The 27,317-nt window shown below is 39.5% G+C and overlaps 1 protein-coding gene across 6 annotated transcripts; it reads left to right on the forward strand.

Annotated features, from left to right (window-relative positions):
* The first annotated feature begins 169 nt into the window (after positions 1 to 169).
* Positions 170 to 27,110, forward strand: ZFP1 (ZFP1 zinc finger protein). 6 transcript variants are annotated; one of them, XM_072818456.1, is made up of 5 exons: positions 170 to 330; positions 6,009 to 6,067; positions 11,820 to 11,939; positions 22,266 to 22,392; positions 24,365 to 27,110. In XM_072818456.1, exon 5 carries the CDS (start codon positions 24,386 to 24,388, stop codon positions 25,436 to 25,438), a length of 1,053 nt encoding a protein of 350 aa, XP_072674557.1. In that variant the 5' UTR covers positions 170 to 330; positions 6,009 to 6,067; positions 11,820 to 11,939; positions 22,266 to 22,392; positions 24,365 to 24,385; the 3' UTR covers positions 25,439 to 27,110. The 6 variants fall into 6 exon arrangements, with proteins under 6 accessions (XP_072674557.1, XP_072674539.1, XP_072674545.1 ...); XM_072818444.1 differs by having other exon boundaries at positions 172 to 330; positions 11,820 to 12,040; positions 24,363 to 27,110; XM_072818438.1 differs by lacking the exon at positions 11,820 to 11,939 and having other exon boundaries at positions 171 to 330; positions 24,363 to 27,110.
* The last annotated feature ends 207 nt before the right edge of the window (positions 27,111 to 27,317 follow it).

Genomic DNA, 27,317 nt, shown 5'->3' on the forward strand with positions numbered 1-27,317 from the left:
CCAGGGATTATGTTGCTCAGCCTCACGCTACCGGCGCCACTAGGCGCAGACTTTCCTGAGAGTCCCTACAGCAAGAACACACCCCCGCCGCCGCCAAGACTTATGGGAAATGTAGTCCTGAAGTCCCGTAAGCCACCCCTCAGAGGACCCTGGGACGGCGAGCAGCCCTTGCGTCTGCGCATGTGCAATGCTGCGAGCGCGCCGGTGGCTGCCCTTCCCCCACCTCCTGCCGCGAGTGGGTGACAGGGCCCCGGTCTCCGCGCGTCTTCACCGACACGCGCCGTGACCCGGCCTGGCACTGAGCCACAAGTGGAGGCTGTGCCCCTCCAGGTATGAGGGGGCCCGCCACGCAGCTCCGCGGGGCCTGGGGGCCGAGGGGAAGGAGATGAGGGATGGGCTCCTGTCTGCGCGGGGTGGGAGCCCAAACTTCGGCTGCTCGCAGGCGGCGGTGACCCTCGGGGCGGCGTCGGGGGCCGCCCGGCGCTGTCCTCGGCGCGGGGCTGGCGGGGCCAGCCTGGCCGGACGTGCGGGGGCGGAGACGGCGGCGGCGAGGGAGGGCGGCGGCGAGGGCTCGCCTTCCTCCCTTTGTCAGGAGAAGCGCCGCCGAACGGCCGCCGGGGTCTCCTGCCGCGCGGGAGCGAGTCCGGAAGCCCGAGCGGGCGCGCGCGTGACCAGGCCCCGAGGGCGCGGGGCCCGGCCGCGGGCGGGGGCGGGGCGGGGCGGGGCCGGGGCCGGACACACCTGGCGGCGCCCGGAAGCCGCGCGTGGCGTCCGCGAGCCTCGCCAGGTGCTGCGCGCAGTGAGAGCCCCGGCAAGTTACCTGACGCACACGGCGTGCCAAGTGACGGCGCTGACCTCCTTGCAAAACCCTCTTCAGCCAGGTCTTCGTCTAATCCTTACACCTCGCCTGTGACGCCGCTAGCATCTCAGTCGCAGCTGTAGAAGAACCGAGGCTCAGATGGGCGCAGTACCCGACAGCACGCGGCCAGCCACTTTGTGCGAATGGCACATGTTTTTCCACGTGCCTTTTGATTTCACTCCCGGGTAGTTTTGCCCTGCAGGCGTTTTGAATTTCTCTATAGTTAGTTCACTCTTCCTTTTTTAAAATTTTTTTTAAATTTTTTTTTTACTCTTCCTTTTTTATGACGTCCAGAAGCCTTCACCACTTTTTGAGATTTTGCAAGTTGACTTATGATTTCCCACTGGTACTTTAGAATCAATTATAGTTTTAAAAAAAATTCTATATTTTTATGATCCTATTAATAGCTGCATTTAATATGGGGCAGTGGACGCCTTTATGATGTTGGGTCTTACTGTAGGCCTTACCAGTGTTCAGGTCCTGTTTTGTTTTGTCCCCCTTAACAGCACTTTATAATCTTATTTTCAGAAGTTTATCATTTTTCTCGACTTTATTCATATGTATTTTATTTCTATTTAAGATGTAATCATTTTCCCATTTCATATTTTTTCTCGTTTTTTGTTGATATTTTCTACTGTTCTTATTTTGTATATTTGGGATTTCTCCCCCCCCCTTTTTTTTTGCCTCTTTAATTAGTGTGGCTGATGGTTATTTTTATTAAAGAATAACTCTTTAATATCTATAGCATCTGTAGTAGTGACTCTTCCATCATTTTTGATATTAATAATTGGTCTCCATTTTTTTTTCCTTCCTTTTGGTCAGTTTGACTGGAGGTTTTTCAGTATTATTGATCTTTTCAAATAACTTTTGGTTTTATTGAATTTCTCTGTTGTTTTTCTTTTCTTTTTTTTTTTTTAATTTTTATTTATTTATGATAGTCACACAGAGAGAGAGAGGCAGAGACACAGGCAGAGGGAGAAGCAGGCTCCATGCACCGGAAGCCCGACGTGGGATTCGATTCCGGGTCTCCAGGATCGGGCCCTGGGCCAAAGGCAGGCGCCAAACCGCTGCGCCACCCAGGAATCCCTCTGTTGTTTTTCTGTCTTGAGTTTTATTGATTTCTATGCTTTATTATTTCCTTCCTTATGCTTGCTTTGGGTTTAACTTTTTCTGATTTCTCAAGGTGGAAGCTGAGGTCATTGATTAAAATCTTCTTTTCTGATATAGTTTAATGCAACGTTTATAGTTACAGTTAATATAGTTAATAGTTTAATGCTGTATTACTACTTTGCTATATCCCTCCAAGTTTGATATGTTGTGCTTTCATTTCCATGAATTCAGTCCTATGCTTTTTGAAGCTTTCTTTGTGACTTTTCACCCCCTTGGTTATTTAGAAGTCTGTTTAATTTCCAAATATTTGGAAGGAAGGAATTTCCATTTCTTAATTGATTTCTAGTTTAATTCTATTTAGGTCAAAGAATATACTGTGTTACAAATTTCAGTTCTTTCAAACTTCAGGTTTGTTTTCTGGCCAAAAATATGATCTATCTTAGGAATTTTTAATATGTACTTTAATGACTTGTGCTGTTGGTGGGCTCTTCTATAAGTATGAAATGGGTTAGAGTGGTTGATAGGGTGGTTCAGTTCTTCTATATCCTTACTGGTTTTCTGTCTACCTGTTCTGTTGCTCACTGAGAAAAGAGTAGTGAAGTCTCCAACCATTATTGTGGATTTATCTATTTTTTCTCTTTTAGTTCTATCAATTTTTACTTCTTGTATTTTGAAGTTCTTTTGTTAGGTACATATACATTTAGGATTGTTTGGGTTTTTTTTGTTTGTATTTTTAAAGATTTTATTTATTCACAAGAAACACAGAGAGAGAGGCAGAGACATAGGCAGAGGGAGAAGCAGGCTCCTTGTGGGGAACCTGATGTGGGATTCCATCCCAGGAGCCCGGGATCATGACCTGAGCCAAAGGCAGCCGCTCAACCACTGAGCCACCCAGCCCACATTTAGGATTGTTATGTCTCCTGGTCATTTGACACATTTTTTTTTTAATTTTTATTTATTTATGATAGTCACACAGAGAGAGACAGAGAGAGAGGCAGAGACATAGGCAGAAGGAGAAGCAGGCTCCATGCACCCGGAGCCCGACGTGGGATTCGATCCCGGGTCTCCAGGATCATGCCCTGGGCCAAAGGCAGGCGCCAAACCGCTGCACCACCCAGGGATCCCTCATTTGACACATTTATCAGGTGTTCTCTATCACAGTGACATTATGTAATATCACTAGCTGATAATATTTTGAAGTCTGCTTTGTTTGCTATTAATATAATCACTAGAGTGATTAATATAATCACTCTAGTATTCTTTTGAAAGTGTCTACAAATCATATCTTTTTCATCCTTTTACTTTTTAAAAGAAGATTTTATTCATTTAGAGAAACGGAGGGAGAGAGAAAGAGGTAGGGAGAGGAGCAGAAGGAGAGGGACTGAGCATGGAGCCCCATGGAGGGCTTGATCTTGAGACCCTGAGATCATGACCTGAGCCAAAAGTAAGATATACTTGACTGACTGAGCCACCCAGGCACCCCCACCCTTTTACTCTTGATCTAGCTGTTTTTATGTTTCAAACTGCTTATAAATAGTTTGGCCTTGCTTCCCCCCCCCCCCCCCTCCTCAATTTGATGACCTCTATCATTTACTTGGTGTATTTATACCAACTATCAGTGTGGTTTGATTAAAATCTGCCATCTTGGGCAGCCACGGTAGCGCAGTGGTTTGGCGCCACCTGCAGCCTGGGGTGTGATCCTGGAGACCTGGAATGGGGTCCCGCGTCGGGCTCCCGGCATGGAGCCTGCTTCTTCCTCTGCCTGTGTCTCTGCCTCTCTCTCTGTGTCTATGAATAAATAAATAAAATCTTAAAAAAAAAAAATCTGCCATCTTGCTGGTTTTCCTACTTGTTCTATTTGGTCTTCATTCCTATTTTCTTTGTTTTCTGACTATTTTGGATTAGTCGGTACTTTTATGCTTTCATTTTTTAAAGATTTTATTTATTTTTTCATGAGAGAGAGAGAGGCAGAGACAAGGCAGAGGGAGAAGCAGGGTCATGCAGGGAGCCCAACGTGGGACTCGATCCTGGGTCTCCAGGATCAGGCCCTGGGCTGAAGGTGGTGCTAAACCGCTGAGCCACTGGGGCTGCCCCTGATTTCATTTTTTATCTCCAGTATTGGTTTATCATTTATACCTCTTATAAAAAAATTTTTTTGTGGTTGCTGTAGGGTTTACAATATACAGCTGGGGTTAATCACAGTGGACCTTTAAGTAATATTATATCATTTTATGTGTAATATAAGATCATTACAATAGTATATTTCTAATTTCATCATCCCATCTTTTGTGCTATTTTCACGTATTTTACTTTTACATATGCCGTAAGCCTATAAAACTTTGCTATTTTTTGACAAATCAGTTATCTTTTAGAGTGATTAAAAGTAAGAAAAACTTTCCTTTAGAGTCATCGTTATTTTAACCATTCCCAGAGATCTTTATTTCTTTATGTAGATCCAGGTTTTTGTCTGGTATCATATTCCTTCAACCTGAAGAACTACTTTAAGTATTTCTTGTAGTACAAGTCTACTGGTAATGAATTCTGGATTTTGTTTCAGTTTTTGAAAGATATATTTGTTGGGTATAGAATACTGAATTAGTTGATAGTTGCCCCTCTCCCTTTTTTAAGTACTTTAAAGATGTCACTGCATTATCTTCTGGCTTGTATAATTTCTAATGAGAAATTGGCTATGACTCTTCATCTTGATCCTCTATATAATGTGTCAATTTTCTGGCTTCTTTTAAGACTTTACATTTAACCTCAGTTTTCAATGGTTTGAATATGATGTGTTGCATATGGTTTGGTTTGGTGTTTATCCTGTTTGAATAAATTATTTGAGCTTCTTGGACCTATAGTTTGATATCATTCCTTATTTTTGGAAAATTCTCGGTCAGTATGTCTTCAGATATTTTAAGATTTTATTCATTTATTCGTGAGAGACACAGAGAGAGGCAGAGACATAGGCAGAGGGAGAAACCGCTTCCCCACAGGGAGCCGGACACAGGACTCGATCCCAGGACCCTGAGATCACAACCTGAGCAGAAGGCAGACACACAACCACTGAGCCACCCAGGCATCCCATCTTCAGATACTACTTCTGTCCCATTCTCTCTTTTACTTTTGGGATTCCAACAACATGTTTGTTAGGCTGTTTGATATTGTACTATGGCCTTTGGATTCTGTTTATTTATTTTCATTCTACTTTGTGTTTCATTTTTGGTAATTTCTTTTGACTTGTCTTCAGAATTACTGAAAATTTCCTCTGAGTCCACTATTGAACCTGTTGAAGGTATTCTTTCAACTCTGTTACTGTGCTGTCTTTTCTGTTTGATTTCTTTCTCTTTTCAAATTTCCCATTTGTTTATTCATGTTGTCCATCTTTTCCATTAAAGCTTTTAAAATACGAGTCATAGTTGTTTTGTTTTAAATTCCTTGTCTGATAATTTCATCCATTGAAGCTTGTGTTGGTTGTTTTGTCTCTTGATAGTAGATTGTTTTAGTCTTGCCTTTTCTGGTGTCTCATAATGTTTGATGGAAGGTGAGTGCTGCCCGTATAATCCTTCCTGTCCCTTCTTTTTTTCAAAAAAGATTTATTTAGGGGTAACTGGATGGCTAAGGCGATTAAGTGTCCAACTTTTGATTTTGGCTCAGGTTGTGATTGCAGGATCATGGGATTGGGCCCTGCATCAGGCTCTGTGCTCCGTGTGTAGTCTGCTTGAGATTCTCTCTCCCTCCTTACTTCTGGCTCATCCTCTCTTTTGCTCTAAAATAGATAAATAAATCTTTATAAAAAGGAGCCCAATGCAGGGCTCAATCCCAAGACTCTGAGATCATGATCTGAGCCAAAATCAAGAGTTGGCTGCTCAGCTAACTGAGCCACCAGGTGCCCTCTCTTTGTCTCTTCTGAAAAGGCAAGGGACTATCCCAGTAGATGGTGTTTTCCTAAATGATGTGTAAGGATCTGTAAAAAAGTCATTGTAGGGGTTCCCAGGCAGGTCAGATCATTAATAAAAATATCTTCCTTTTTTTTCTCTTCCAGTTCTGCTTTCATAGTTCTCAGCCTTCCCCTAAAAACTGCAAAAAATGAACAAATCCCAGGTGAGTTGATTGTTTTTCCCAACTTTATTTTTCAGTGCATCTGAGGAAGTTTATAAAGACCCAGAAAATGAAATAGAAAGGCATAGATGACTGAAACTCAAGGAAAACATAATAAGAATGATTGATCAATACCAGAAGCCAAAAAGCAAACCAAGTTAATTGCCTTGAATTGATTATGAGTATCATCTCCTTGGTTCTCTGGTATTAGGTCTGAATAAATTTTATGGATCTTCATATAGATGGCGTTTTGGACATTCTCAGAAACAATGGGTTTATCACTTTGTGTCTGGTTATTTTATATAGCATTCTTCATTGTAAATACAGGGTTTTGTGTGTATTTTATTTTTTCAATCAAATCAGCATAATGCCAGAGAACTCAGTAAATCTTTGGATATGTATTTAAATTCTCCCCCAAATTCCACAAGTAACCACTGTCATTACTTTCTTAAGTAGCTTTCCAGAGTTTATATGTACATATTTATACAAGTACAAATATAGGTTATTTGAGATAGCATATTAATCATGCTGATTTGTTTTATGTGTTTTGTTTTTAATTAAAAGACTTCGTTTTTTTAGAGGAGTTTTGAGTTTACAGAATATGTGAGCAAAAAGTACAGAGTTCCCATATACTCCTTCACTCCTTCCACACAGTTAACCATGTTATTAACATCTTGCATTGATGTGGAACACTTGTTACAATTCATGAGCCAATATGGACACTTTAACTCAAATCTGTATTTACATTATGTTTTATTCTTGATATTGTACATTCTATAGATTTTGACAAATATATAACATGTATCCACCACTATAGTTTCCTGCCCTAAAAATCCCCTGTGCTCCATCTGTTCATCCTCCTCTCCCTCTCCTGAGCCCTTGGAAACCACTGATCTTTTTACTGTGCACATAGTTTTGCCTTCTCCAGAATGTCATATAGTTGGAGTCCTATAGTATATAACCATTAGTTTCTTCCACTTAGAAATGTGCATGTGAAGTTCCTATATATCTTTTCATGGCTTGATAGATCATTTCTTTTTACCACCAAATGATATTCTGTTATATGGATACACCGCCATTTATTTATCTATTCACCTATTGAATAGTTGCTTCCAGGTTTTGACAGTTATGATACCTGCTACAAACAGTCCTGTGCAGGAGATAAAATAATTTGAGTGAATACTAAGGAGTGTAATGGCTAGATTATATGGTAAGAGTATGTTTAGTTTTGTAAGAAACTGCCAGAGTGTCTTTCAAAGTGTCTGTGCCATTTTGCATTCTCACCATCAGTGAATGAGAGTTCCTGTTGCTCCATATACTTGTCAGCATTTGGTGCTGTCAGTGTTGTAGATTTTGGCCATTCTGATAGGTGCATAGCAGTATATCATTCTAACTTACAATTCCTTTCTGACATGTTGAGCATCTTTTCATATGTTTATTTGCCATCTGTATATTTTATTTGATGAGGTGTCTGTGAGGTCTCTTTGGCTCATTTTTAAATCAGGCTGTTTACTTTCATATTGTTGATTTTTAAGATTCTTTTATATATTTTGGATACCAGTCCTTTATCAGTTACATATTTTGCAAAGATTTTCTCCCTATCTGTGGCTTGTCTTTTCATTTTCTTGATTTTATATTTTTATCACTGAATAACATATCTGAAGACTTTACATATCAGAACATAGGGTTTCCTCAATTTTTTTTATTGTGTAATGTAGCATATATACAGAAGGGTATTTAGAGCATTGTAATATTCTGTACACAGTATAACAATGTGTATAACAGAGGCACCTGGGTGTCTCAGTGGTTGAGTGTCTGCCTTTGGCTCAGGTCGTGATCCCAGGGTCCTGGGATCAAGTCCCACATCAGGCTCCCCACAAGGAGCCTGCTTCTCCCTCTGCCTATGTCTCTGCCTCTCTCTGTGTGTTTCTCATGAATAAATAAATAAAATATTTTTTAAAAAGAACCCAACAATGTGTATAACAAATATGTATATCTTAAAGAGTAATAGTAAAATGGGCACCCATGTATCATACCCAAATTGAGAAATAGAACATTCTCTGGGGCACCTGGGTAGCTTTAGTCGGTTAAGCATCTGCCTTCGGCTCAGGGCATGATCCCAGGGTCCTGGAATTGAGCCCAGAGTTGGGCTCCCTGCTCAGCAGGGAGCCTGCTTCTCCCTCTCAGTCTGCCCACTCCCAATATGTGAGCGCACGGGCTCTCTCTCTCTCTCAAATAAATAACATCTTACAAAAAAAAAAAAAAAAAAAGAAGGGACGCCTGGGTGGCTCAGCGGTTTAGCACCTGCCTTTGGCCCAGGGCATAATCCTGGAGTCTCAGGATAGAGTCCCACATTGGGCTCCCTGCATGGAGTCTGCTTCTCCCTCTGCCTGTGTCTCTGCCTCTCTGTCCCTGTGTCTTTCCATGAATAAATAAATAAAATATTTTTTAAAAAATAAGAAATGTTCTCTGTTCTTATGGTCCATTCTCTGATTCAGTCTTCCTAGTACTAGCCACTATCTTAACATTTTTGTGAATTATTATCCTTTCTTTAAAGATTTTACCACTTATCTAGATCCCTAATCAATATAAAATTCAATTTTGAGAAACTATAACTGGAATTTATATTACCTTGTTTTGCATAGTTTTCTTTCTGATTGGTGGAGTTTTTTCTTTTTCTTCCAGACATTAAGATCTAAAGATACTGTTTTATGCACCCATGTTCCCTTGGCTAAGACTTGGGTGTTTTTTGTTTTGGGGGGGTTTAACATTTTTTTATTTAAATTCAATTAATATATAGTGTATTATCAGTTACTGAGGTAGAGTTCAGTGACTCAACAGTTGCATATAACATTCTGCTCATGATATAACATGCCCTCCTTATTGACCATCACCCAGTTATCCCATCCCCCCACCTACTTTCTCTCCAACAACCCTGTTTTTTTCCCCATAGTTAGGAGTCTCTTAAGGTTTGTCTCCCTTTCTGATTTCATCTTATTTTTTCCTCCCTTTTCCTATGATCCTCTGTTTTGTTTCTTAAATTTCACGTATGAGTGAAATCATAGACTTGTCTTTCCTGATTGACTTATTTCACTTAGCATAATACCCTCTAGTTCCATCCACATCATTGCAAATGGTAAAATTTCAGGCTTTTTGATGGCTGAGTAATATTCCACTGTATATATCTACCACATCTTCTTCATATGCTCATCTATTGATGGACATCTGGGCTCTTTCCATAGTTTGGCTATTGTGGACATTGCTGCTTTAAACATTGGGATGCAGGTGCCCCTTCAGATCACTACATTTATATTCTTTGAGGGTTTTTTTAATCTTTTTTTTTTTTTTCAAATTACATCAGCCAGTATTTGCAAAAGAGATGTAACCACTTGTGTTATTAGTGATAATCTGAAATGATATGGCCTTACTGGGGAACAGTGTGGCAAAAATTATCAAGTAAGCATAAGTCTAGTTGTGTCTAGAAATTTTGCTGTTAATAAATAAAGGCTTCTAGGAGAAGATGAGCTGAATAGAGTTTCTGAGTCATAGTCTGGCTTCAGCTTTTCTGAGAGTTTCCAAAAATCCCATTTGGAGAAGTCATTGGCAAGGTCATGAGAAACATAGGGCTCATGGGATTGGGCCATCTGGCAGGGTCAAAGTATGGATCAGGTATTGAGTTTCTGGTAGAAATATAATTAGAGCAAGTGGGTTGCTCTGTATTCTTTGCTTCTTAGCTCATTGGTCAACTGCCAACTCTCAGGAGTAGATCAAAGCAGAACACAAGAAGTGAGTGTCCTTACCTGATCCAAGGCATCCTAGATCAGCACATGTTCAAAACAAGTCAAACCGAGTACAGATAAGAATCTGAGCCAGGCTTACCCAGGCATTCTGCCCTCAGGTTAAAAAGGTGGTATAATACAGTAGGCATCTTGTTTATGACAGCCCTCAAGATGCTTGCTTTTGAATTACACTATTCTAAACTATATGACAAGCAGTTTGGAATCAGTAGAGAATCACTGCCATCCTGCAGTCTCTTTCATACTTCTCCTAGGGATTTCCTTCAGCTCTGTTATTGATTGTTTGCCTCTTCCCATGTCTTTGTCTTATTTGGGTTACTATTGTTTTATTGGAGTACATTCTCCAGTATCTTCTTAAGAAAGGGTATGTGAGAGAGATTTTTTTTAGACTTTGCATTTCTGAGAATGTCTTCATTCTGTTGTGATACTTGCTTGATAGATAGTATGAATGTGTATGTGTCCATTCATTGCTCTAGTTCTGTCTGGTTTTGCTTGATGTAATTTGAAGCTGTGTTATTGAGTGCATGTGCGTTTATTATTCTGTTTTCCTGATGGATTTATCTTTCTATCATTTTGGAATGCCTGTCTTTATCTGTGGTTATATAAATACAGCCATACCTACCTTTTTATGATTAGTGCTTTTGTGGTGTATTTTTAAAGTGGTTTCTGTAGGGATTACAGCTTATATACTTTACTAATCACCTTGATCACCTTGAATTATTATTATAGTACCTCAGTATGATCCAAGAACAGTATACATGATATTGCAGTGAATTCTTGAAGCTTTTATCTCTATATATGCTTTTAGTTTACCTTTTTTTTTTTAAAGATTTATTTATTTATTTATTCATGATAGACAGAGAGAGAGAGAGGCAGAGACACAGGCAGAGGGAGAAGCAGGCTCCATGCAGGGAGCCCGACGTGGGACTCGATCCTGGGACTCCAGGATCGCGCCCTGGGCTGAAGGCAGGTGCCAAACCACTGAGCCACCCAGGGATCCCCTAGTTTGCCTTTTTTTAAAAAAATATTTTATTTATTCATGAGAGACACAACACAGAGACAGAGAGAGGCAGAGACAAGGCAGAAGGAGAAGCAGGCTCCATGCAGGGAGCCCAATGTGGACTCAATCCCGGGTCTCCAGGATCACACTCTGGGCTGAAGGTATGCTTAACCGCTGAGCCACCCAGGCTGCCCTTTAGTTTACCTTTTTTTTTTTTTTTTTTAAGATTTCTTTATTCATGAGAGACACAGAGAGAGAGAGAGAGAGGCAGAGATGCAGGCAGAGGGAGAAGCAGGCTCCACACAAGGAGCCCAATGCGGGACCCAGTCCTGGATCCTGGGATCACAACCTGATTCGAAATCAGCCACCCAACCACTGAGCTACCCAGGCATCCGTAGTTGGCCTTTTTTAAAAAAGATTTTATTTATTCATTTGAGAGAGCACATAAGTTGAGGGGAAAGGCAGAGGGAGAAGGAAACTCCTCACTGAGCAGGGACCCCAACTTGGGGTTTGATCCCAGGACCCAGAGATCATGACCCCCGCCGAAGGCAGACACCCAACCATTTGAGCCACCCAGACACCCTTGTTTTACTTTTGTTTTGTTTTTAAAGATTTTATATATTAGAGAGACAGAGCATGTACGTGCATGAGCAGGGGGGAGAGGAAGAAGCAGACTCCTCATTGCATAGGGAACCCAGTGTGTGGCTCGATACCGGAACCCTGGGATCATGACCAGAGCCGAAGGCAGACACTTAAATGACTGAACTACCCAGATGTCCCTACCTTTATTTTGAAAAATATTTTAACCAGTAGTACATTAAACTTTTTGGGCATATCTCACATATCTTATGTTTTGGGTTTTCCTCCATTTTTTTTCCTCTCTGTTTTAACTTGAAAATATTTTTATTGGCTTTATTTATTTTTTATTTATTTTATTATTTTTTTATTTTTATGATAGGCACACAGTGAGAGAGAGAGAGAGGCAGAGACACAGGCAGAGGGAGAAGCAGGCTCCATGCACCGGGAGCCCGACGTGGGATTCGATCCCGGGTCTCCAGGATCGCACCCTGGGCCAAAGGCAGGTGCCAAACCGCTGCGCCACCCAGGGATCCCTACTGGCTTGTTTTCAAGTCCATTCTTGTTTTCTGCTGTGTCTAGTCTTCTATTAAAGTCTATATTGTGAGTTCTTAATTTTAGTTAAAAACTAGATTTTGCAGGGGTGCCTGGGTGGCTCAGTCAGTTAAGTGTCTGCCTTCCACTCAAGTGTGATTCCAGGGTCCTGGGATCCAGCCCCCCTTTGGGCTTCCTACTCATGGGGGAGTCTGCTTCTCCATCTCCCTCTGCCTTGTCCCCCCAACTCACGTGCATGCTCTCTCTCTCTGTGTCTCAAATAAATAATCTTTTTATTTAAAAAATATATTTTGCAGTTCTGTATGTCCATCTGCTTCCTTTTTGTAGATTCTAGTTCTTTGTTGAAGTATTCCCATATTTTTATATGCATTATCCATCTTTTTCTCTGTATTTTTTTTTTCTATTAGGTAAACTGTACCCGCAGTGTGGGGCTTGAACTCATGACCCCAAGATCAAGAGTCACATGCTCTACCAACTGAGCTAGCCAGGCACCCCTTTCTGTATTCTTTTACATACTGCTTTACAGTTAATCTGAAGTTTTTTTTTGTGTTTTTTTTTTTAAGATTTTATTTATTTATTCATGAGAGACACAGAGAGAGAGAGAGACAGGGACACAGGCAGAGGGAGAAGCAGGCCCCACACAGGGAGCAGGATGTGATCCTGGAGTCCCAGGCCCATGCCCTGGGCCGAGGCAGGCGCTAAACGGATGAGCCACCCAGGGATCCCCAGAAGTCCTATGCAGTAACTGTAATCAGTGGATTATCTCTGCATATAGACTGTTGACTGTTCATCTCTCCCCCCCCCTTTTTTTTTATCTTACCACTGCTTTTTTGGTGTTCCATATGTCTAGTAATTTTTGTTTATATGCTGGACACAAGTATGACACATAACAAAATATGTTAAATTTTGTTTTGCCAACAACTTATCTACCAGAACAAAACTATTGCCATCTACTATTTCTTCTAGAGACTTGTCCTACCTGCACATATTAGGAACCAGCCAAAGATCTGAGGCGAATTTTAGAGCCCCTTCTCTGTGTCTTCTTTATCTTCATTACCTTGCCCCCAAATCTCAGTTGCTTTGCAGACCCAAATGCTAATTTTTATTTTTTCAATGTAGCAGCAGTGCCATTTGCTGCTTAGGTTCTATTTCTCTGTGCTACCATTTAGAAATACCTTTTGGGAGGTTTTTGCTGTATATAGAATTCAAGATTGATTTTTCAGCACTTTTATCATCATTGTGGATGTAGGGTTCCCCTCATATTCACTGTCCTTTCAATAATTATAGCCCTGCAATGGTTGCTCTCCAGTGCCTGCAAATTGTTTTATATATTTGTCCAGTTTTATTGTTTTTCTCTTTCAGAATTTCAAAGTGATTGCTTTTTAGTGTTGTAGGCATGAAGTCCAAAGGCCTTTCTACTTACCAGAATGTGACCTTTCAGTTCTCTTCTGAAACTAGTAGGCTTTCCTCTTTGTATTCAGTATTGTAAAATTTTCTGATTGTTTTTTAATTCCTGTTTGCAGCATGGTAGTTTATATTTTTTCTCACCTTTGTTTGATTTTGTAAAGTGTGAAAATGCAGAGAAATACAAATAAAATTGTATTATGTTGAGCTGTATGAAAGTGCATGATTTGTATATCAAAACGGTTGAATGGCATCAATTTCAATATGGTTCTTTCTAATAACTATGAATCTGTTGCAGTGTCCAGTAGTCAAGACTTAACATCTTGGCCTATTTTCTTCCATACTCTGTGTGTGCGTGTGTGTGTGTACACCATGTGTATATATGTAAGTATTTTTTCTTTATGTTATATAGTTCATACTTGAATTCTCTCTCTTTCTCACAGTCATGGTTCTCTGATCTCCCTAGCAGGCTGTCACTCCTGGCATTAAATCACCTTATTCAGTACTAAAATCCTCTTAACCATTAAAGCTTGTCTCCTCACTTTTTAAAAAAAAAAAATTTAAGATTTTATTTATTCATGAGAGACACACACAGAGAGAGGCAGGGACATAGGCAGAGGGAGAAGCAGGCTCCATGCAGGGAGCCCGATGCGGGACTCCATCCTGGTACTCCAGGATCACACCCTGAGCTGAAGACAGATGTGCCGAACCACTGAGCCACCCAGGCGTCCTGTCTCCTCACTTTAGAGGTAGCCAGTATTATAAGTTGTGTGCAGTTGTATCCACTTTCTTTTTTTCATTTTTTTGTATGCATTAAATAGAGTTTATAGAATTTGGGAGTTGTGGCATATACATATTTTTGGAATTCTGTTTTCACTAATTTTTTAATCATTGAGGTTCCTGTGCCAGCTTTTCTAAGTGCCTTTTATTTTGAAGCTTTGTTATTTAAGTTTGCCTCTTGTAAAAAAGTATGTGGTTTTGTTTTTTGTTTTTTGTTTTTTTTTAACTCTCTGGGGGCACCTGGGTAACACAGTTGGTTAAGCATCAAGTGTCCAACTCTTGGTTTCTGCTTGAGTCATGATCTCAGAATTATAAGATTGAGCTCCCTGTTTGGCTCTGCATTCAGCATGGAGTCTACTTAAGTTTCTCTTTTGGTCTCCCTCTGTCCCTCCCCCACTAAAATAAATAAACCTTAAAAAAATTATCTAAGGGTCTTAACCTTTTTTTTTTTTTTTTTTTTTTTTTTTTTGGGTCTTAACCTTTTATTAAATGTTTATTTGGGGCAGCCCGGGTGGCTCAGTGGTTTAGCACACCTTCAGCCCAGGGCCTGATACTGGAGACCCAGGATCAAGTCCCACATCAGGCTCCCTGCATGGAGCCTGCTTCTCCCTCTGCCTGTGTGTGTGTGTGTGTGTGTCTTTCTCTGTGTGTCTCTCATGAATAAATAAAATCTCTAATACATAAATAAATAAATGTTTATTCTTTTCTTTTTTTAAGATTTCATTTATTTGATAGTAAGCCAGGGAACACAGGTGGGAGGAACAGCAGAGAGAGTGAGAGAAGTAGGCTTTTCTTTCTTTTTTTATTTTTTTTTTTAATTTATTTATGATAGTCACAGAGAGAGAGAGAGAGGCAGAGACACAGGCAGAGGGAGAAGCAGACTCCATTCACCGGGAGCCCGATGTGGGATTCGATCCCAGGTCTCCAGGATCGCGCCCTGGGCCAAAGGGAGGCGCTAAACCGCTGCGCCATCCAGGGATCCCCGGGCTTTTCTTTCTCTTGGCACTTTTAGCACTTTTCTTCCTCTACTGGTCTGTCAAAATATATTTCCATTCTTTTTTATTTTTTTTTTTAAGATTTTACATATTTATTTTAGAGAGAGAGTGAAGAAGGGAAGAGGGAGAGGGAGAAAGAGAATTTTAAACAGACTCCATGCAGAGCCCAACCAAGAGTTGGATGCTTAACCAGCTGAGCCATCAAGGCACCCCTATTTCCATTCTTTTAACGATTTAGCTTACTCTTTTGTTGTTTATATTTTAAACAAAGTTTAAAAAGTTAATCACAATTTATATTTTCCTTCCAAACACAATATTTTCCTGTTTTCCCTCTGCTACAATTGCTGGAATCCTAAAATTAGTTTCAGCTAACTATTTAATACCTTTTTTCCATACCCCATATATATTTATTTTAACAACATATTTTGCTGACTTTTTTTTTTTGCTCCCTGATGTTTTTTTGCATCCAACTGACTCTTCTTAGATTTAATTGTCTTCTTTATGGTTCATATCATTCAATAGTAGTAAATAAAAATAGCTAACACTTACCTGACATTTATTATTTAGTAGCTACCATTTTTTTTAAGATTGTATTTATTTGAGAGAGAGAGATCACAATCAGGAAGGAGGAAGAGAAGGAGAAGCAGACTCCTCACTGAGCAAGAAGCCTGATATGGGGCTTGATCCTAAAACCCTGAGATCATGATCTGACCCAAAGGCAGATGCTTAACCCACTGAGCCACCCAGGTGCCTAGTAGCCATCATTTTAAATCAGGTTGTTGAACTAATGCCCGTGAGCCAAATGGCCTTCTGCTTTCTTTGGTATGGCCCACAGTCTTAAGAGTGTTTTTTACATTTTTAATGGCTAGAAAAAAAAAATCAAAAGAATAGTATTTCATGGTGTGAAAATTATATGAGATTCACATTTCAGTGTCCATAAATCAAGTTTTATTGGAACATAGCCATGCCCATTTATTTACATATTTCCTATGGCGGCTGTCTCCATACAATGGCAGACTTTATTGGTTATAGTTGGGACTGCATGTGGTCTGCAGAATCAAAAACATTTACTGCTTGGCCCTTTATAGAAAGTTTGCCAACTCATTTTCTAGTATCTTCAGCACTTTAAAGATATTCTGTTATTTTCTGGTTTACATTGTTTCTGTTGAAAAGTCAGCTGTCAGTTTTATTGTGCCTTTGTAGGCAGTGCATCTTTTTTCCTCTGGGATTTTTATCAGTTGTATAGTGTATATAAGTGTGTTTTTCTTTGTATTTGTTCTTTTTGGGGTTAATGGTGTTTAATGGTCTGATGTGTGAGCTGTTTTGGAAAATTCTAAGCCATTGTCTCCATGTAGTTTCCTTGCATTTTGCCTCTTGTGCTGGGACTCTCAACTACAAGTATACTATGCCTTTTTATTTTTTATTTAATTTTTAAAAGATTATTTATTTATTCATTCATGAGAGAGAGAGACAGAGAGAGGCAGAGACACAGGTAGAGAGAGAAGCAGGCTCCATGCAGGGAGCCCGACTCGGGACTCGATCCCGGGTCTCCAGGATCAGGCCCTGGACCGAAGGCAGCGCTAAATCACTGAGCCACCCGGGCTGCCCCATATTATGCCTTTTTAGTTTACCCCATGTGCCTTTTAGTCTCTTTGATGTGTTCCCATCCTTTGTTCTTTCTCAGTTTCAGTCTCCATTCCTTACTGACCTATCCAGTTTTCAAGTCATCTTTTTAAGATGTGTTTAACCTGCTGTTAAATCCAGTTACATATTTTAAAAATATGTTTTCTAACATTCTTTCTTTCCTGCTTAGTTTTACTCTGTACTGTTCCTTTCTTTTGTGAGAGGTTATGTGGCCTATGACTTTTTTTTTCTTTTTTAAGATTTCATTTATTTATTCATGAGAGACACAGAGAGGCAGAGACCTAGGTAGAGGGAGAAGCAGACTCCCTATGGGGAGCTGGATGAAAAACTCAATCCCAGGATCCCAGGATCACACTTTGAGCCAAAGGCAGACACAACCACTGAGCCACCCAGGTGCCCTTGTGACCCATGACTTATGCCTGGATGATGACAAGTCACATTGTATGTCTCTACGTACATTATGCTGACAATGTGGAGGTGATATCACTTTTACTTCGTGAATGGAGTGATCATATCTTGGGTGCTGAAAAGCTTAACCACTAATAAAACTGATATCCAGATACAAATGAAATTGTCAAGTACAAATAAAGCTAGAATTGATCTAGTAACATATAGATTAAAACTGAATAAAGGGCAGCCCAGGTGGCTCAGCGGTTTAGTGTTGCCTTCAGCCCAGGGTGTGATCCTGGAGACCCGGGATCAAGTCCCACATTGGGCTCCCTGCATGGAGCCTGCTTCTCTCTCTGCCTGTGTCTCTGCCTCTCTCTCTCTCTGTGTGTGTTTCTCATGAATAAATAAATAATCTTTTTAAAAAAAACTGAATAAAAAGCATTTTTAATGAGGAGACAAGCATATTGGAGCATGCATGACATCTTAGAGAAATGAGCCACACATTAGGATTTAGCAAATATTACCAAAATCTTTACATAATCTGGGGATCTCTGGGTGGCTCAGTGGTTTGGCGCCTGCCTTTGGCCCAGGGCGTGACCCTGAGGTCCCAGGATCGGGTCCTGCATGGAGCCTGCTTCTCCCTCTGCCTATGTCTCTGCCTCTCTCTCTCTCTGTGTCTTTCATGAATAGATGAATAAAATCTTTAAAAAAAAATCTTTACATAATCTGAGTATGAACAGTACAGACACTATATTATTTTGGCTGGCTACTTAGGATGTTGCTATAGGAATTATGTGGCATGTCTCTTCAGGAAGAAGAAAATAATGAAAAATAAAACTGAATACTCCATTCAGTTTAGCATTATTTTATTTGTTTGTGCCTAACATACTAATGTACTTTGTGCTAACAGGAATATAAAGATGAACAAGATACAATTTCTAGTCTAAAGAATTTTATCTGGACGCCTGGGTGGCTCACTTGTTGGGCATCTGCCTTCGGCTCAGGTCATGACCCCAGGACCTGGGATCGAGTCTCACATAGGATAGGACTCCTTGTGGGGCACCTGCTTCTCCGTCTGCCTGTGTTTCTGCCTCTCTCTGTGTCTCTCATGAATAAATAAAATCTTAAAAATTATCTAGTGGGGAAAGAGGAAGGAATAAGATACATTTAACAAAAGAAAGCAAGGTAAAATTGCCACAAGAGATATAAAATATCCCTGGGTTTAAAACTGAGCAGAGACTCAAAATATGGAAGGATCACACCTAAGTAATCTAGAATGTGGTCTTCCTGGAAAGATCTTTGCATAGAGAGGAGAGCCATGGGAAAGAGGGTTGGAAAAGAAATTTGAATGATGTTGAATACTGAGATAGTTATTTATTAGTTTTCAGTATCTACTCAAGGTATCATATACTAGAGCTACTCTTTAGAAAAATGATGTTAGTTTTAGAATATAAGGTAGATGAGAATAAGAGGAGACAGAAAATAAGAGGAGGCTTTTGTAATAATTGGGGTGGCAGTGGAAACAGTAAACAGATGAAAGACTTGAGGGGTTCTCTAGCTTGCCTATAAGGGGAAGATTGATCTTGCTTTTTGTGTCCCTAGTACTTAATTTAGTCCCTTGGAAATTTCCTAGTGATCTTGTTTTTTGAACTATAACTTTAGAAGCGATCTGATAATAGTAATAAATATTTACTACTGAGAAAATGTTGATTCTCTGATTGTTGACCCTCCATGGCCTTAATCTCAGGTACGACCCACGACCTACATTCTCTACTTTCATGCCAAGTGGCTAAAAAATCCTAGGAGATGTCATGAAATAATGCTGATTAAGCTACTTGCAAATCTGTGGAGTATAACTAGGTCATTTGTAATACTCAGACCTTTATGTCCTTTGTTTTCTTAAAATTTTTCCCAAGGCTAGGAGTTATGAATGGGAGATGCTGAGAAGTCAGTAGGGCAAGGGTTTTAAAGATGGTGACAAGTGTAATCTAGATTTTGGAGGTATGGAATCTTACATGGACAGTGACAGTTGGGAAGAATCACAAAGGCCTAAGAAATCAAAGGTCATAACTGAAGATGAAAGATTATAGATTCAGAATAGAGAAAATGTGAATAGGTTAAAGAAAATTCTTGTACTCAAAAGTGAAGTTGAGACAACAGTTTAGATGTGTAGAAAGCCCCCAGCATGAGATTGTTTAACTTATGATTTTTTTTGCTTTACAGTGTTGTGAAAGCAATACACATTCTGTAGAAACTGTACTTGGAATTTTGAACTTTGCCTGGACAAACACTATGTGGTAGGATATTCTTGTAATGGTGGGCAGTGGCAGCAAACCACAGCTCCCACTCAGCCACATGATCAAGAGGGTAAACAACCAGTAGACTTAAAACCATTCTGTACCATACAACTATTCTGTTTATCATTTCAGTATAGATTTAAATAGATTATATGAAATATTCAACACTTTATTGTAAAATAGGCTTAGAGTTGAGTGATTTTGCCCACTAATGTCCGCTAATGTCAATGTTCTGAGCACATTTAAGGTAGGCTAAGCAGACCTACAATGTTTAGTGGGTTAGGTGTACTAAATGCATTTTCAACTTATTTTCACAATTATCATGGTTTATCAGGGTGTAACCCCATCATAAGTTAAGGAAGATCTAACAGTCTGAAGAGTTGAGGAAGGAGTATTAAAAAATAGTCTGCTCTGGATGTCAAATATGGTAGGCACACCTCTACTCAGGGCATAGGCTTTCTACCCAGAACACCAAATTCATTCCAGATGGAAAATATACTGTCTTGACAAAAGTCTTTCAAGTCAGTCATGCTTTATATCACTTTTAGTGCTCTTGGATCATAATTATGTTTCATCCAACAATTTTTTGAGTTGTTTGTATAGAGTATGGAAAAATAACACTGAGAAAAAAAAAACAAAATAGTTTCACATTTGATGTTGGAGTCATTTCTAAATTATTGTAGTCAAAGTTAATTTATTTGAGTCAAAGTAATGTGCCACAGGTTTATCCTCCTTGTTGGTCTGGCAGCCATACAAAAGTTCTTATTGTATCTATCATTTGGTCAAGTGGATGTAGATGAATAAAATCCATGTAGCCACCATTCAGGCCAAGAAAAAAAGTTAGCCAGGATTCTTGAAGCTTTTGTGAAATCCTCCCTGTGTAGCTGGAATTAGTTCATTTCCATTGCTTTATAGGACTCAGTTGTTTTAATATACTATAGGATATTAATCTATTATTGATAAACATTCGTTTTTCCAGCTTTGGGTTCTTAATGTAAAATGTGAGTGTGAACATTTTTTAAAAATTTTTTGAGGTATAATGACGTAGGATTATTAGTTTCATATGTGCAGTGTAATGACTCGATATATATTGCTAAATGATCACCACATTCTGATAAACATCCATTACTGGGATCCCTGGGTGGCGCAGCGGTTTGGCGCCTGCCTTTGGCCCAGGGCGCGATCCTGGAGACCCAGGATCGAATCCCACTTCAGGCTCCCGGTGCATGGAGCCTGCTTCTCCCTCTGCCTGTGTCTCTGCCTCTCTCTCTCTCTCTCTCTGTGTGACTATCATAAATAAATAAAAATTAAAAAAAAAAAAACACATCCATTACTATACACGTTACAGTTTTTTTTCCTTGTGATGAGAGTTTAGCAACTTTCAAATATGCAGTACTGTATTGTTAATTGTAGTCACTGTGCTGCACATTACATCACCACATCTTTGCTTATAATTGGACGTTTGTATCTTTTTAACAAACCCTCTTCCCCCATTTTGCCCACTTCCCACCCTCCACTCTGGCAACCAGTCTGTTCTCTGTATTCATGAGCTTGGTTATTTTGGGGTTATTCTAGATTCCACATATAGGTGAGATGATACAGTATTTGTCTTTCTCTGATTTATTTCGCTTAGCATGATAGCCTCAAGATCCGTCCATGTTGTCACAAGTGACCACAAATTTTCTTTTTTTACCTGAGTAATAGTCCATTGTGTGTGTTTGCCACATTTCCTTTTCCATTCATCATTGGACACTTAGGTTGTTTCCATATCTTGGCTATCATAAATAAGGCTGCAGCGAATATGGGAGTGCATAGATCTTTTTAAGTTAGTGTTTTTGTTTTCTTTGGATAAATACCAGAAGTGGAATTGCTGGATTATGTGATAGTTCTGTTTTTTGAGGTGGCTTCATACTGTATTCCTTAGTGGCTATACCAGTTTACCTTTCCACCAACAGTCCACAAGGGTTCCCTTTTCTCCACATCCTTGCCAACATTTCTTATCTTTTTGATAAGAGCCATTCTAACAGGTATGAGGTAATCGATTAGTGATGGGTTGAGCAATCTTCTCATGTTGGCCATATATAGGTCTTCTTTGGAAAAATGTCTGTTCAGATCTACCCATTTTTTAATTGGATTATTTTGCTGTTGAGCTGTGAGTTCTTTGTAGATTTTGGATGTTAACCCCTTATCAGATGATTTGCAAGTATTTTATTCCATTCAGTAGGTTGCCTTTTCCTTATATTGATGGTTTCCTTTTAGCTTGATATAGGTCCACTTTTTTATTTCTGCCTATCATTTTTATCACTTGGATATGGTAGAGTTCTGTTTATGCCTGACATTTTGTCTTATAATTAGAAGTTCATATTTTGCCTTTAAATATTCAAAGCTTTAATTGACTCTTTAATACTGTCTGGTTTGATACCACAAAAACACCAGAGCACCATCTCTGCCCTGGTAACACTAAATACTGCATATTTATGTATTAATCTCCATATATACATTTTCAGAGAACACTGTTTTATAATCTTAGATGCTTGCCAGCTATGATAGTGCCAGAGGTATAGGGGAATCTAAATAAATGCTTTAACTATTATAAAAAATATTTTTGGAAACATGAAACCTTGAAGATGTATAACTGGTATTCTATATAAATTTTCATGGTGAGTGAATGTTTTATAACAAGGTAAGAATAAGTTTTCACATATCCTTTCTACATCACCAAATGTTGATCATTTCAGAATGAATAGCAATATGCCATTTCAGGGATCTGTTTCATTCACGGATGTGACTGTGGACTTCACTCAGGAGGAATGGGAGCAACTGGACCCCTCACAGAGGATCCTGTACATGGATGTGATGCTGGAGAATTATAGCAACTTACTGTCAGTGGGTAAGGACAGCTTTCGGGTGTAGTTCAGTGTTTGCCTATGATTTATGTACTTTCTGCATTAACCAAAAATTCTGAGCTTCTGAATTACAAAGTAGTTCTGGCCTCGAGCTTCAGTTGTTAAAGCTGAGTGATAAGGAAGAACTTGAGAGTCTGCACTCTTTATTTTAGGGATTTCAGAAGTCAAAGCAGTTAGAAGCTATGTTCCAGTAGCAAGTTCTCTGATATTATCAAACCAGATGTAATTTTCAAGCATCAGGAAGAGGTATAGATAGCATATTAAGAATTGCAAGTTCACAACTTTCTAGGGAAGATGGTGAAAGAGGGAAGGAGAATCAGAAGCCAATGGAAGTGATAGCCTAGGGATTATGAATGGGTTGAAATATTTCAATTTTTTTTTTAAAGATTTTATCTATTTGAGAGAGCGTACCCACTCACGAGAGTGCAAGCAGCGGGGAGGGGCAGAGGAAGGAGTAGACTCCCTGCTGAGCAAGGAGCCCAATATGGGGCGCGATCCCAGGACCATGACCTGAGCTGAAGGCAGATGCTTAACTGACTGAGCCACCTAGGTACCCCTAAAATATTTTTTAAGAATCAATTTTTCAGATCTCCAAACCTTCAGAGATGGCCAAACTGGATGACCTATATTCCTCAGGTCTCAGAATCATCCCCCTAAAGTATCAGTCTTACATTTTTCCTTTCATACTTGGCATTTGTCTACCTGTCTTAAGCCTTTGTGATTAGTTGTGCTCTTTCATTTGTATTCTCTGCTTGCCAGAATGGTGACTTTGATATTTTAGGTCATGAAATTGGCTTAACAACCTTAAGGAAAATACAGATTATACACACAGACACTTTTTTTTTTTTTTTTAGTGTGGGGTGATATTGTCCTAAACACAAATGGCAGCAAGATCACAAGAGTCAGGAATAATCAGGAACACATAGATGAAAATAAAGGTTTTAAAGGTCAAGGGTTGGGTAAATTTCCTTCAAATAAAAGCAGGGACAAGATTGGTTTAAAAAGAAATGGAACATATTAGAAAAATATTGTAGTAGAAAAAAGTAGTAAAATGTTTCTGTCAAAAGGCTCTTGGACCCTTGATTAATTTTCTGTTTCCCACAAAATAGTTCTGGGTCTTAACATCCATTTGCAAAAGTCAGACTTTAGAGATTTGGATCTTTGCAATAGGATCAGCTCTGCAGACCTGTGAGAAGTGTTGGCTTTAGGAAGTTGTGTGGCAGAGAGGAGCAGACCACAATAATTCAGAGCTTGAGGGGTAGTTGCTAAGCTCAGATCTGCCTTGGCTTTTTTCCCTTAAAGAAAAGGAGGTGAAGATGTTAAGACTTTTTAATTTATTTATGAGACAGAGAGAGAGACAGACACACAGGCAGAAGGAGAAGCAGGCTCCGTGCAGGAAGCCCAATGTGGGACTTAATCCCGGGTCTCCAGGATCACACCCTGGGCTGAAGGCGACACTAAACCGCTGAGCCACCCGGGCTGCCCCAACTCCTTATTTTCTTGATCCGTGCTGTTTGGTGTCCTTAAGGATAATTTTGAATCTCCTTCCCACATCATGTTTGCTGCCTTTTGTTTTTATTTCACCTTTTAGGGTCATTTTGTAATCTGGCAATGCTACTTGTGTCCATTGTCAGTTTCCATTTCTTTTTCAAAGTTTAAGAATTAGGCAAAATTTCCATTAGAGACTTAAAAAAAAAGATTTTATTTATTTATTCATGAAAGACACAGAGAGAGAGGCAGAGACATAGGCAGAAGGAGAAGCACGCTCCCTGCAAGGAGCCCGACAGCAGTGTTGAGCCACCCAGGCTGCCCATGCATTGGAGACTTTTTAATACTGGAAGACCAAATCCTACCTAAAGAGGCAGCCCCCCGATGGAACATTTGTGGAGATTTCACGTTCTCTAACATTATAGGGAAGGGGCTGACAGATCGTATTTTGTGTGCTCTTTCCTAGAGGTGTGGAAGGCTGACGACCAGATGGAGAGGGACCACAGCAACCCAGATGAGCAGGCGAGACCATTTATCATTTTTAAAAACCAAACCCCAATTGAGGAAAGAGGGAATCTCTTTGGAAAAACATTTAATCTGAGCACAGATTTTGTTTCTTTAAGGCAAGTACCCTATAAATATGACTTATATGAAAAAACTTTGAAATCTAATTCAGACTTACTTAATAATAATAGAAGCTATATAAGAAAGAGAGCTGATGAGTGTAATGGATTTGGAAAAGCACTCCTCTATCTGAAGCAAGAGAAAACCCATAATGGATTAGAATACTCTGAATATAATAAAAGTGGGAAAGTCTTTAAAGAATCCATTTTTAAACATCAGAAAATAAGAAATTTGGTCCAACCTTTTATTTGTAATTACTGTGACAAGGCTTTCTCCTTTAAGTCACTGCTCATTAGTCACAAGAGAATACACACTGGAGAGAAACCTTATGAATGTAATGTGTGTAAGAAAACTTTCTCCCATAAGGCAAACCTCATCAAACATCAAAGAATTCATACAGGGGAGAAACCCTTTGAATGTATTGAATGCGGAAAAGCTTTCACGCACCAGTCAAACCTCATTGTACACCAGAGAGCACACATGGAGAAGAAGCCCTATGAATGCAGTGATTGCGGCAAGACATTTGCCCAGAAATTTGAACTTACTACACACCAGAGAATTCATACAGGAGAACGACCCTATGAGTGTAACGAATGTGCAAAAACCTTCTTTAAGAAATCAAACCTCATCATACATCAGAAAATTCACACGGGGGAGAAACGCTACGAGTGCAGTGAATGTGGAAAGTCCTTTATCCAGAACTCACAACTCATTATACATATGAGAACTCATACGGGAGAAAAACCCTACGAATGTACTGAATGTGGCAAAACATTCAGCCAGAGGTCAACCCTTAGATTGCATTTGCGAATCCATACAGGAGAGAAACCATATGAGTGTTCGGAATGTGGGAAGGCCTTCAGCAGGAAGTCCCGACTCAGTGTCCATCAGAGAGTTCACATGAGGGAAAAGCCCTGAGACTGCAGCCAGCTGGAACTGTGGGAAACCCTTCCACCCTAACCCTTCCCGTTGGGGAAAAACTGCACAAAGGTACTGACGGAACGTACAAGTTCACAGTGAGATACAATCTACCAAATCAAAAAACACGTAAAAACAGGGTCCCCTAAGAACAATGTTATACCCAAAGTCAGATATGATGCCCAACTAAGGAATATATATCAGCATATATCCAATTGTAAATAGACATGCTTAGTTGTATTACAGTGAATTACTCAAGAATGAAATATTCTGAGCAGCAGCATTAAGGATCAGTACCTTAGGAATTTAGTGGTTGTGTGTGATCCTATCTTAGATCCACACATGTAAATTTAACACTCTCATTGGGAGTTTGAAATCCTTGTCCTCTTATAATTGGGACATGAATAAGATTTTCCATGCTAAACATGTGTTTTTCAGTACCTTTCCAAGCCAGTATGCATTCCACAGGAAATAGGTAACAGAGTTTCAGTGGCATGTTGCATATGTTTTCTCCTATTGCTCGTTGGCATAGAGAGTCGGTCCAACCAACATTATTCAGCTGCCTCTTCAATAAACAGAAGACAAGGTTGAAGTTTTAACTTGTTTCTGGGGTTGCTAGAAGCATTATTTATATAAATATGTACGTGAGAGAGAATTAAGAGGAGATCTAGAGACAGACCACTGTGGGCCGTCTCTCCATAGGCACCACAGCTGAAGAGTGCGCCCCATCTCTAGTGCGCAGTTACTTTGCAGTGGGGTGTTTACATACAAATGCATGTCTTTTAACATTGTATAACCCAGAAATTACTTGTACTTTTATTTGTGTGTTTCCCTATTTCTCTTAATATTTTACAAATTGTCTTACAAAAAGTAGAATATGTATGTGGTTCACAAATGTTACATTTTAGAGACTTTAGAGAAAAAATTTAAGAAACTGTCAGTATATGTCTTAATGCTTTTTTAAGTGTCCATGTGCACAACCCACTTTAGAAATGCATTTTTGCCCCATTCTGTGTAAAGGAGGCATTTCCACTCCCTGAGTTTCACGGTCATCAACCAGAAGCATCTCCCTTTGGAACTTGAGTACAAGTTAAGCCTTTCCTTTAAAGGTTCACACATTAAAGGTTACAAGTTAGACTTTTCAGCTATCTCTCCATATGTTTAAAACCTAAAAAAAGCTTTTTGCATAACTCAGAGGCAAAGTATTGATTTCAGATTCCCAAGTTTCTCTCCTGATCAGTCATAAATCACACACTAGATTTGTCACTGGCAACTATAACTGGCCTTTTTTCTTCCTTGCTTCTGAATGTCTTTGATGTGCTGTGACTATATATGAATATGAGTGACCTGAACAGATTTACCAGAACATCTATGTCCAGTAAGTCTTTGTCTTTCTAAATTGTCATCTTGTCTACTACCAAGCAAGGAAGCAGGGGAAAAGATTCATCTCATACACTGCTGTTAGAAATGTGTAAAGTGTAACTCTTCTAACATTAAGAATACACATACCCTTCAATCCAGGAGTCTCACTCCTGGGAATCTATCCCTAAGAAAAAATAAAGTGCCAGTATTTAAGATTATATGTTTATCAATGTATATTGTATTTTTTGATAAAGACAAAAACAATGTGAATGACCATCAGTAAGAGAATGAATAAACCTCAGTAAAACTATACCATGCTGGATGGCATTCCATGGAAAAGAATGTAGGAGCAAATGCCTCCAGGTCAGATGAGAAGAGGGAGAGGGAAGGGGAGAGAAGGAAGAGTTTATGTGTGTACACCACATTTTTAAAATAAAGATCTAAGAACATTATGTGTATTTATATGATTTTATGGTCCTGGAGAATAGAATTCTATATCAAAAAATATAATTACCAT

This window comes from Canis lupus, chromosome 3 (assembly GCF_048164855.1).
Source record: "Canis lupus baileyi chromosome 3, mCanLup2.hap1, whole genome shotgun sequence".
Lineage (NCBI taxonomy): Eukaryota > Metazoa > Chordata > Mammalia > Carnivora > Canidae > Canis > Canis lupus.